We start from the raw sequence: 12606 nt of genomic DNA on the forward strand, positions 1-12606 counted from the left end.
AAACACTGAGACAATGTTGCAAGCACAATACAAACACACACACACAACCCAGATCCCGACAGGTTCATCAAACCTTTGTTCCATGGTCTGCACTCTCGAGTGCCTCGAGTGTGATTGTTCTGAGTAAAAAGAGTTTTGATAAAAAAAAAAAACCTAAACTGCTAAACTGTACACCTGAAAAGGTACGGAAGATTTTGTATATGTTTGATATGCATGTGTACATAAGTGCACAAATTTTGCAGCCACCTGTTAGGGCAGCAGCCACAAAACCAAACTCGAAGGGTGTATTCACACCAGGAAAGTCCTTTGGTCCGCTTGTTTGGTCTGGACCAAAAGCAAACTTTATTTTTTTCATTTGGTGCGGTTTGTTTTCACATTGTACTTTTTGCAAGTGAACTATTACTTGTAAACAAAGCCAAGCGGGTGACGATCATTGTTCCCATTGGACAGAAATGAGCACAGACCCGGAAATTTAGGAAAACAACTGTAGAAGTGCTGCGTGCAGCACCTCTGATCTGCATATTTGTGTTGTTATTACAGCTGCAATATTATTGTGAGAGTGAAGAGCAGCTCATTCAACACAGACTTTGAGACGTTCCATTTATAATTTTGGAACCGCATCGGAGAATGCGTGCTGAACGCCGACGTTCTCTACGTGCCTTGTCCCACAACAAGTCAGTAGCGTTGCCAAGCAACACACAGCTTATCAGGTATGATTACCTTACAACACACACCTTTGCTACCGGCTACGGTGGCTTTTTATGTCCAAAGAGACGTACAATTTTGTAGTTGGTTCGGAACAGGGCCGGTTTGTATTCAGACCATAAGCGAACCGCACCAGAGTCCGTGTGGAAGCAGACCGAGACCGTTGTTTGGTCCGAACCAGGGTTCGCTTGAGTGTATTCACACCTGCACAAAAGGTCCGGACCAAGGGGGGAAACGAACTCTGGTCCGTTTAAAGCGGACCAAAAGTGGCAAGTGTGAATACACCCTAAATAAAAAAAATCTGGTTCATGCCATGGTTAGATGGGAGGGGGTGGCTGAGGCTGGTTGCTTGAACACGACAATGAGTTCACTGTACTCAAATGGCCTCCACAGTCACCAGATCTCAATCCAATAGAGAACCTTTGGGATGTGGTGAAACGGGAGATTCACATCATGGATGTACAGCCAACAAATCTGCAGCATCTGTGTGATGCTATCATGTCAATATGGACCAAACTCTCCGAGGAATGTTTCCAGTACCTTGTTGAATCTATGCCACGAAGGATTAAGGCAGTTTTGAAGGCAAAAGGGTGTCCAACACTGTACTAGCAAGGTGTACCAAATAAAGTGGCTGGTTAGTGTACACATTAGTTACTAAACAAAGACAAAATGAAAATGGAAACATTTGTGTAAAACTAACATCCCATAAACACAAGATAAACTAAATATGTACAAAATAAATGAAGCCTTAGAATTTAAATTGAACTTCCTTATACCTTAGTCCTTCTTACAATCTGCATTTTCTGTCTTTTTCAGAGTGCACCTAACTGCCATGCTGTCTGCAAATCTTCCCCAAGTGTTCTTAGAATCAATAGCTACTTGTAAGACCCATTCTCGAGATGTTGCCAAAACTGTATAATGTTCTTATGATGGTATCTATTTTTTGAAGTGCACCAGTAAGTCTTGGTACATTACAACCCCAAAAAAGTATATTGCCACCCCGTACTCCACAGTTGCTACGGTGTTCTCAGGCTTGGAAGCTTCTACATTTTTTCACAAAAGGTAATGATGGTCATTATGACCAAACACATTTTGGTACACATTTTAGTCTTTAAACCACAGGGCATATATTCAAAAAGAGGATGACCCGTTACATTTACACAGTAGAATTAGTAATTGGCTTGTTCTAAACTCTCAGCAACAGCTTCAGTTTAAAGATGCTTTAATCGTTAAATGATGCAGAAAAATATTTAGCCCATCATGAAACAAGTTTTTGCTTAATTGTAAAATATATTTGAATCCTAAAAAGGTAATTTTGCATAAAATGTCTATCATCTGGAAAATAACACAAACTCAAAAGTATCACTTTTTGGTAAAATCATGTTAAACAATATTTTGAGACCTGAGAGTAAATATGCAACAACTGAAACTGTCATTTGCCATAGGAAGCACTGTCTCTATGATCTGATGATGCTCTCTATGATCAAACTGGTGCTTTTCAGCAGAACTCCTCACCACATCCAACGCTATAGTCACTGTGTGACCTTCTCTGCAACCGCATATCTTCTCTGCAAATACGTAAGAGGGTAATGTGAGATTTTTTGTTATTACCAGGTACACAATCTTAGGTTCAGTTTAACATTATTGGATGGGTAAAAATAAACATGTAGATTAGGCAGATAAATAAAGAGTGAAGAACATCTAGTAAAAATCAAAGAAAACTGTAGAAAAAAATGCTATTCTTTCTTCTAGCAGTTACGTTTGCCTGCAGCGGCAAATCATATGCATCGATTAAGTGATCATTTAGTTTTAAGTACATTCATAAGAGCAACACTTTTGGCAGTTTGCTGGTCTGGAGAATTTAGATTTGAACATTTAACACAATGCCAAATTTAGGGTTTTTATGTCTAGTACTTTTAAAGCTTGTTTACAGACTGTTTAAATTGGTTTTAGTGTTGTTTTGCAAGCTGACACCCAACTAGATATACAATATGTAATATGTGGCATAATCATCAAGTTAGATTGTTTAAATTTGATTGTTTTTACAATCCTTTTCAACTGTTCTTTGTGACAAAATTATTCGTAGGGATTTGAATTCTTGGACTACTTTTAGTTATCGTCTTTGAGGAAAATACTCGAAGTCAGTACTTGCCTTTTTGAAAATTACTGTTGTACAGTTTTGGATATATTAAATTGTAAAGGAGAGATTTGAGTTCCATGATTAACATTATACATGGCATTTGTCCAAGGCTATCGACAGTGATATGTATATTGTTATAAAGTAGAAGTGAAACAAGTGAACCGGTCAAAGCTAGAAATATACTTGCAGTTGCGTCTTAGTTGGGAACTCTGCTTACCCACCAGAACAGTTTTTTTTTAATCAAATATGACAGATAGGACTAAAATTCAAATGCTTATATTTTCATAATATACCGTCTAAAATGTATACAAAATTAAAAGGGAATGTTGGGAAAGACTTTTTCGTAACTCTAGATCGGTAGTGTCTAGAGGTATTACGTTTTTCACACTGATCAAATCCAGGAAGTTAAAGGTACCCGCAAGCCACAAAAATTATGTACTTGTACTCGTCGTCTTCCGCTTATCCGGGACCGGGTCGCAGGGGCAGCAGACTCAGCAGAGACGCCCAGACGTCCCTCTCCCCAAACACCTCCTCCAGCTCCTCCGGGTGGAGCCCAAGGCGTTCCCAGGCCAGCCGAGAGACATAGTCCCTCCAGCGTGTCTTGGGCCGTCCCCTGGGCCTCCTCCTGGTGGGACGTGCCTGTAACACCTCCCGAGGAAGGCGTCCAGGAGGCATCCGGTATAGATGCCCGAGCCACCTCAACTGGCTCCTCTCGATGTGGAGGAGCAGCGGCTCTACTCCGAGTCCCTCCCGGATGGCCGAGCTCCTCACCCTATCTCTAAGGGAGTGCCCGGCCACACTACGGAGGAAGCTCATTTCAGCTGCTTGTATACGGAATCTCGTTCTTTCGGTCATGACCCAAAGTTTATGGCCATAAGTGAGGGTAGGAACATAGACCGACCGGTAAATTGAGAGCTTTGCTTTTCGGCTCAGCTCTCTCTTCACCACAACGGACTGGCACAGTGCCCCCATTACTGCGGCAGCCGCACCGATCCGTCTGTCGATCTCCCGCTCCATTTTTCCCCCACTCGTGAACAAGACCCCGAGATAATTAAACTCCCCCACTTGAGGCAGGAACTCCCCTCCAACCTGAAGAGGACAGGCCACCCTTTTCCGGTCGAGTACCATGGCCTCGGACTTGGAGGAGCTGATCTTCATCCCAGCCGCTTCACACTCGGCTGCGAACCGCCCCAGCGCATGCTGTAGGTCTTGGCTAGAGGGGGCCAGCAGGACCACGTCATCTACAAAAAGAAGAGACAAAATCCACTGGTCCCCAAACCAGACCCCCTCTGGCCCTTGGCTGCGTCTAGAAATCCTGTCCATAAAAGTTATGAACAGGACCGGTGACAAAGGGCAGCCCTGCCGGAGTCCAACATGCACCGGGAACAGGTCCGACTTAGTGCCGGCAATGCGTACCAAACTCCTGCTCCACTTGTACAGAGACCGGATGGCCCTTAATAAAGGGCCCCCGATTCCATACTCCTGGAGCTTTCCATACTCCAGAGATTTGAGGTACTCAGGGTGGATCTCATCCACCCCCGAAGCCTTGCCACCGCGGAGCTTTTTAACCACCTCGGTGACTTCAGCCTGGGTGATGAAGGAGTCCAACCCCGAGTCCCCAGCCTCTGTTTCCACCAGGGAATGCATGATGGCAGGATTGAGGAGATCCTCGAAATACTCCTTCCACCGCCCGATAATGTCCTCAGTCGAGGTCAGCAGCCTCCCACCCCCACTATAAACAGTGTTGGCGAAGCACTGCTTCCCCATCCTGAGGCGCCGGACGGTTTGCCAGAGTCGTTTCGAGGCCAACCGGTAGTCCTTCTCCATGGCCTCACCGAACTCCTCCCAGGCCCGAGTTTTTGCCTCTGCCATACATCCCTGGCCGAGGGCTCCGCCAGGCGTTCCCAGTAGACCCTCACTATGCGCTTGGGCCTGCCAAGTCTGTCCGGCTTTCTCCTCCTCCAGCGGATCCAACTCACCACCAGGTGGTGATCAGTGGACAGCTCAGCCCCTCTCTTCACCCGAGTGTCCAAAACATGCGGCCGAAGGTCTGATGATACGACAACAAAGTCGATCATCGACCTCCTGCCTAGGGTGTCCTGTTGCCAAGTGCACTGATGGACACCCTTATGTTTAAACATGGTGTTCATTATGGACAATCTGTGACTAGCACAGAAGTCCAATAACAAAACACCACTCGGATTCAGATCGGGGAGGCCATTCCTCCCGGTCACGCCTCTCCAGGTGTCACTGTCATTTCCCACGTGGGCGTTGAAGTCCTCCAGCAGAATAATGGAGTCCCCGGGAGGGGCACTATCCAGCACCCCTGACAGGGACATCAAGAAGGCCGGGTACTCCGCACTACCGCTGGGGTAAACCCCAACACGAGACGGCTGAGCTGGGGGGCAATAAGCAAACCCACACCAGCCTCTCCCCGTGGGCCACTCCAGAGTAGAAGAGAGTCCAACCCCTCTCAAGGAGATGGGTTCCAGAGCCCACGTAGTGCGTGGAGGCGAGCCCGACTATTTCTAGTCGATATCTCTCGACCTCCCACACAAGCTCCAGCTCCTTCCCCCCCAGCGAGGTGACATTCCATGTCCCTAGAGCCAGCCTAAGCATTCGAGGATCGGGCCGCTGAGGTCTCCACTTTCGTCCACCGCTCAGTCCTCCTTGCACCGGTCCCTCACGGTTCCCCCTGCAGGTGGTGGGCCCACTGGGGGATGGCCTCGCGTCTCTCGTTCGGGCTTGGCCTGGCCGGGTCCCGCGAGTTGCGACCCGGCCATCAGGCGCTCTCCAGCGAGTCCCGACCCCAGGCCTGGCTCCAGGGTGGGACCCCGGCTCCGCCGTACCGGGCGACGTCACATGCCTCGATATTTTTGTCCTCATGAGGGATTCTTGAACCGCTCTTTGTCTGACATCACCTAGAGCCTGTTTGCCATGGGAGACCCTACCAGGGGCATTTAGGCCCCAGACAACATAGCCTCTAGGATCATTTGAGCACTCAAACCCCTCCACCGTGTTAATTTTTAAATTAAAATAATCAAAATAATTGAATTGGGGCCATATGTTTTCATTTTTACCTGCTCAATAAGCTAAATATGTAATATTTTATTGAAAAAAAGCAAAATAATTAGATTTTTTTCAAAAAGGAGATCTTTAGTTATTGTGGAACCAAAACATAAAAACGTCTCCTTTGCCTTGTTAAAAGAAAAGCATGCCATTTACAATTTGTTGGTGTCGCATTTAAAGTTTTTTTGATCTATGATTAACAATATCAATTGGATATGAGACAATCTTTCTTCAAAAATATTTGCTGTATTTTGCCAAGTTTAGTAAATGGTTGGGCTCGGGTCTGCTTTTCAGTAAAAGTCGCTGGATATTTGTGGTCCTACTTACTATGAAATTAAACTGAAGGCAAAAATCATTGTTTATAAAATATGAATACTTTGTGTGTGCTTTGTATAACATTTTTATTTGTCAGTAAAAAATGTGCCCTGAACAATTAGAAACGTTTTCCATCTGGCCCTGGACTGGACTTATACTTAGCTCTGTTTGACAAAACATAAATGAGACCAGCATATTTGAAATCAGTCATCCCTCTCCCAATGAACACTTTCCATCTCATTTTGGTAGATACCAAATTGTTTCCTGGTCAGAAGGAAAATAATGTCCATCTAGTGTGTTCTGGCTCTTTCTCTGGGTCTCCTCCCAGTGGGACATGCCCAGAAGACCTTTAAAGAGAGGCACTCAGAAGGCATTCTGATCAGATAACAAAATCACCTCCAGACTAAGAGTAAATGGAAAATCTTCATGAAACAAGAAGATAATAAATGGTGGGCTAAAATGAGACTATAGGCACCGTCTTAAAGTCAGGCCGCAGATGGGAGGAGCTGGACCTGGTGGTCAAGCCTTGGCTACTGGGGCTTGTTCAAGGACAGCCCAGAGCACCAATAGGAGGCAACCTACACATAAGGGGAGCAAACCTAGGTTTGGGTAAAGTGTTAACAGGGTAGCAGGTAAGGGTGGGGTCTGGTCATGTTGATTGATCTGGGCATGTTCTGTTTCTGTGCAATTCACCGCAGCTCGTCAAATGTGTCTTAATGATAAGAATATTTAAAATACTCCCCCTTATACCTGTGGCCAGCTGGATTAATATAACATCTGTAATTGCCAAATAAAATCCTCAAACAGTGTTCTAGTATCAATTTATAGTAATACCGATTTACAGACCACATTTTCATAGTTTTGACGCAGACATGCTAGACTCTAGAATTTTCTCTCAAGAACAAGCCCAGGAGCAAACCTGAACCATTTCTTTTTTAGTGCAACTTAGTCCTAGCTACATTTAAATGCATCTTATATAAGTTTTTATTCTTCTTTACATAGTATGAATTTGATTGGCATGTTCTGAAAGAGTTCTTCGGAGCGCTTCTGCAGGGTCATGTTGGCCAGAGTGTTCTGTCATTGTTTTCGAGACAGCTTTGACCCACATACAGAAAAAGGCTCAGAAGTAAGAACAGAATGTAAGGTGTTTTTATTGTCAGCAAAATAATCAGGAGCGGGGACGGGAAACGCCAACTGTACGGGAAGAAAGGAGAAATGACTGATGAACAAAGGATAATGTAGAAAAATGACTAAAAGATCTGAGAGATGGCTTACTAAATTGTTGCTGCTTGAACCACCAGGCGTAGAGGGATTCAGGGTCTTGGCTTGCGAAGTAGAAGTTGCTCAGCTGTTTTCTCTGGTGCTGTCTGAGAGGACTTTGTGAAAAGCAGAGATAGCTTGGGTGTGGGTACTTGTGTTGGAGGGTGGAACAGGGTACGCTTATGCCTTGGTCCTGAAGGAGGAGGAACTGGGAAGCCGCCAGCTTGGTCCGTGTCCGAAAAGTACAGGTGGTTGGGAACAAAGTCCACAAAAACGAAGATCCAAATTCCAGTAGGCGGTAATCTTAATTCCCCAGAAACTTCTGGAGCGTAGTTGAGCCTGAGCAAGGTAAACAAAGCCTTAGGTTAGAAACCACTAAGGCAAACACTCTGGCATCGAAGTGCTGGCAGCCTCCTTCTTAAGTACTCCTCCATGCAATCAGCAGATAGGTAACACCTGTCACCCAGAGCACCTGAGAACCTCCAGCACCAACTGAGAAACACTGAGACAATGAATACAAGTACACAAAACACACACTCACACACACACACACACACACACACACAGATCCCGACACCTTGGGCTGATAACAAAATGTATAGTTCATTTTCTTCTTTGGCCCAGGAGACATGACATCCCTGATGTCTAAAAACTGCACTTTGAAATGCCAGCAGCATTTCTGGGTGTTGATGATATGTGGCTTTCACTTTGCATGGTAGAGTTTTAACAAGTTGCACTTGTTAATGTATGACAATGACAATGGTTTTCTGAAGTGTTCCTGAGCCCATGTGGCGATATCCATTACAGAATAGTGTTGATTTTAATGAAGTGCCTCCTGAGGGATCGAAGGGCATTCAATGTTGGTTTTCGGCCTTGCTGCTTACATGCACAAAATGCAGAGAAACAACATGATTGTTATTAGCTTGTATTGCTAATTTCAGTTGATCACTGAGGCAAAATTAGCCAATCCAACTGGTTTTTGAAATGAGGAACTGGAACACCAATGTTCCAATTTGAAAACAATGGCTTATTATGGCACTCTAATGAAGCTATAAGTCAGACACCTGCAGCCTGACAAAATGCCCAGCTGGGGCATTTCTGTGTAGAGATTGCTTGTTATCCTGTACATGCATGTTTTTTTGGGGGGGTACTCCTGTTTCCTGTGATGATCCAAATACATGTTAAATTCTTTATTCCCTCTATTTTCCCTTAGGTGAGAATATGTGTGTGCGCAGTTTGTACTGAGTACCTTTTTGGCAGCTATTTGAAATGTGAAATTTTGTGAAACATCTTTAAAGTAGATTGTTGTTCTTTTAGAAAGCCTACCTTATTGCTACATAAACTTGGATAATTCTGACAACGTATGCCCCGCCTATAACACTGGATGAACTTGATTCTGTGAATAACGTGACAAAGATTGACAGGCATGATGACAAGGAGAAGAGGTGGGATTTTAACGCTTCATACAAACATTTATAAAGGGGCTTCAAGCCTGGCAGCCCAAAGTAAAAGCTGAACACAAAACCTCAGCAGCGTTTTCAGTCAATTAGCTTGTCTACTCTCCTGACCTTTGTAAGTAATGTGTCTTGATTATATCTTAACCCACAGACCAGTTGATTCTTATTTTGTTTATTTGCTTATGTCACAGTAAAAATGTTTCTGATGTAACTGTGTGATTCTGTCTTTCATAATGTCAGGTTGAAATGTCTGCTGAAAACCTCACCTTGGTTCCCACCGAAGCCCCTCCAAACGGCAGCAAATGTGATGTCTTTGTTTACCAGGGAGCTGCAGTGGTCCTCTTCCCTATTTTCTACTCTGTCGTTTTTATTATCAGCGTGTGCGGGAACTGCCTGGTTCTTTGTGTCATCTGCCAAAGAAAGCAGAAGTTCAACTCCACATCCATCTATTTGGTGAATCTTGCACTATCTGATGCTCTGTTCACGCTAGCGCTGCCAGGTAGAATTACGTACTACATCCGTCAGTTTGACTGGCCCTTTGGTGACCTCTTCTGCAGACTCACCACACTTCTGTTCTTTGCAAACACATATGCAGGTAATATGAAGTTTCAGACTTCTTAATATCTAAAGAGATAACTTTATTTTTAAGCTAAGGTGACAAAAATAAAAACTGGGGATGTGGGTAAAACATCTACAATAGGACCATATCAAAGGTCCTCGGTGGTGAAAATCCTTATGTAAGTGATTGTTTTTAATTCTGATGCCAATCCTCTGCATTTCCAATAGGCATTGGCTTCATGACCTGCATCGGCTTGGACAGATACCTTGCCATGGTGCATCCTCACCGCCTGCAGTGCTTACGCAGCACCAAGGTTGTTCGCAGGGTCTGCAGCCTGGTTTGGTTTGTAGTATTTCTGGAGGTCTCCCCACTGTTAGTCCGCAGCATGCTCCATGTGAGGGGAGATAAACGAACCTGCATGGAGTACTTTAACTTTGAGGGCTCTCACATCACCCCTTACCTCCTAATTCTGGCGTGCTTTATTTCCTTCTGCTGCCCGCTCACAGTCATAATAGCGTGCTATGCCAGAATCAACCTAAAGCTACGGGATGCAGCCAAGAAGAACTCTGTGACTGGCCGAACAGGCCGAAATCACAGGGCCAACACAATCATTCTCCTCATCCTCCTCACCTTTGTCCTCTGCTTCAGCCCCTACCACATCAACCTAATGCAGTTTATGTTCAGAAAGATCAGCCATGAGCCCACTTGTGAAGAACTAAGAGCCTTTAAGATGTCCTTGCAGGTAAGAGTTGTACTTTCTCTTGATGAATCACGTTCCTTATCATTTTTTTTTTCTTCTTCTAATTGGCTCTTTTAATGCAATACACAGATTACCGTCTCATTAATGAATTTTAACTGCTGCCTCGATCCAGTCATCTACTTCTTTGCCATAAAGACGTACAAGAAGCGAGTGATGAGCCTATTTAAGGACTATCTGTACACTTCCGCCGCCTCCTCCAAAGTGACAGCTGAGAATAGCAGCAGCAACACCTGATCCAAAACCACAGAGAAGACCTAGTTTAACAGGTTAAAAAAAGACCAGTTTTTTCTCTTGATGAGGCTGCTCCTGCATATGACTCTTGAGTCTTTGGTAGTGGGCTTTATGTCGGTTTGGCATGAATGGTTTCAGCTTATGTGCGTTATACATTGCCTTTCCAATGTTTATATTGTGGTTTGGTCAAACATGTTATAAGAATATTGTCTCAGCTTAGGTTGCATATACTGTGTATAAATGTTTTTCTATTGTATTTTGATCCTTTATAGAATGGCTTATTAATAGAAATGATAAATAAACCAATAGTGGTATAGTGTAGTACAAATGTTAGTTTTTTGTGTTTGTGACTATTGGATGAGACAGTCATTTCTTGCAATGATAATCATAATAATATATTTTTCAATTATACAAATATTCTGGTCACTTGTTCTGTGTAAAAGAAAGAATGCTGTAGAGTGTCCAAATGTAAATTCAACTAAAATCAGGAGCATTGTTAATTGCAGCCCCCACATGACGGTGAATCTAACAATACTATGTGTAAGAAATTTGCCAAAATGAGAACATGTTACATCTTATCTTTTCCACCCACATTTAGCTTCTGCGTAAGAGTACATAGATAAAAATCACCACTTCCTCACTTATCTTTCCTGCCTCCCCCCCATCAGGGGCCCCATTCCTGCTACCTTCCACATCTTGTGGTGAAGCTTTGGTGTTCGTGTGGGTCTAACAAATGTGTGCAGGTGTACTCTTTGTTCTGAGCGAGTCCCATGTTTAAATTTAACCTTTAACACTTCCTGAGTTTTTGGAAAAAAACCTGATAGGTTTGGGTAAAACCATGTGCAGAAATTGTGTAATATGCAAACATTGAAGTAGGTATTGTGCAATTGAGGTGGTAGGACACATGAGGTACACACACACATCTTTCCATTATATGTTGATAATTGGTTACTAAACATTAAAAAACTGAACAAAAGTATCAGTATGTGTGCAAACGAATTTAAATGATGTTTTATGAATATTTATATTCATTATTATTCATTTTACCAAGAAATTCTTTTAGATCCATCTAAATCAGGAAGTGAGACATTGCTTGAACAAAACAAGAAATCTTAATTTCTGCTTAACCAGTATTGGAAGACAATAAAAGCAAAACATGATTGTCCGGCAGTAGTACAGTTAATACCTCTGGCAGATTTAGATTAAAATACTTTTCTTATTTTACCAAACCTGAATGGAGGTAATATTAGCATTTTGGAGTGACACAGCAAGGGTCCTAATTTTAGTTTGACATGGAATCTGGGGAAGGGTTTTAAAAATTAGGGTGATGACAGGGAGGCATTCCAACACCAGTCATCACCAAAGATAAATCTTTAAAATACCAGCAAAAACATGCAAGAAGCTGGTTGATATTTATAAGAAGGGTTTGAGTGCTGTAAAGATTTTTCCTGCCATATTAAGAAAGGTATAAATACATTCTGATGTGCTCTTTTTATTAAAATGTAAATAAAAAAGATTATTCAAAAAAATGTTACTCCTTTTACATTGTTTTATTATCTTTTGAAAGATGCCTGTCCCAGAAACAAACTTGTTGGTTGAATGAATCATTTTGGGCTTAACTATTCATTAGAGAACTGGTTCAGTATTGTTCCCTATACCTGATCAGGCTAATTAATGTAGTATTTCCTTAAATAGTGCTGCTAAACTGGGGTTTGTTTGAAGTGAGATGGTAAAAAATGGCTTCCACCACTCAGGTATTTATTCATCCTTAACCGGAACAAAATGTGGCAAAAATGTAAATAGGGTATTCTTGTAACTCTACTGCCCTACTTGACTTATTATAAATTTGTCTCTGTTTGGACAAATGTTTTCTTGGACTCAGTGTCAGTTAAATTTTCTAGCTCCTCTGGTAAAGATGTGTAAAAAGCCTTAAAAAAAAAAAAACATATTTTATTGCAACAGCGTAATTGCAATATTTGAATTGTGTGACACCACGTGACAGAAGTAACACACTCACAGGCCACTTCATTAGTTACACCTTGCTAGTACCGGGTTGGACCCCCTTTTGCCTTCAAACTGCCTTAATCCTTCGTGGCATAGATTCAACAAG

General features: G+C 42.9%; 1 protein-coding gene across 1 annotated transcript; it reads left to right on the plus strand.

Annotated features, from left to right (window-relative positions):
- The first annotated feature begins 8915 nt into the window (after positions 1 to 8915).
- Positions 8916 to 12030, plus strand: si:ch211-184m13.4 (uncharacterized protein LOC798560 homolog). Its single transcript, XM_047370933.1, has 4 exons — positions 8916 to 9061; positions 9187 to 9541; positions 9733 to 10247; positions 10335 to 12030. The coding sequence occupies exons 2-4, from the start codon at positions 9193 to 9195 to the stop codon at positions 10497 to 10499; spliced, it is 1029 nt and encodes a 342-aa protein (XP_047226889.1). The 5' UTR covers positions 8916 to 9061; positions 9187 to 9192; the 3' UTR covers positions 10500 to 12030.
- The last annotated feature ends 576 nt before the right edge of the window (positions 12031 to 12606 follow it).

This window comes from Girardinichthys multiradiatus, chromosome 7 (genome assembly GCF_021462225.1).
Source record: "Girardinichthys multiradiatus isolate DD_20200921_A chromosome 7, DD_fGirMul_XY1, whole genome shotgun sequence".
NCBI lineage: Eukaryota > Metazoa > Chordata > Actinopteri > Cyprinodontiformes > Goodeidae > Girardinichthys > Girardinichthys multiradiatus.

Coding starts and splice junctions, on each gene's coding strand:
- si:ch211-184m13.4 (XM_047370933.1), top strand. CDS start 9,193: ATGTCTGCTGAAAACCTCACCTTGGTTCCCACCGAAGCCCCTCCAAAC. Junction 9,542..9,732: donor CTTTGCAAACACATATGCAG/GTAATATGAAGT, acceptor CATTTCCAATAG/GCATTGGCTTCATGACCTGC. Junction 10,248..10,334: donor CCTTTAAGATGTCCTTGCAG/GTAAGAGTTGTA, acceptor TGCAATACACAG/ATTACCGTCTCATTAATGAA.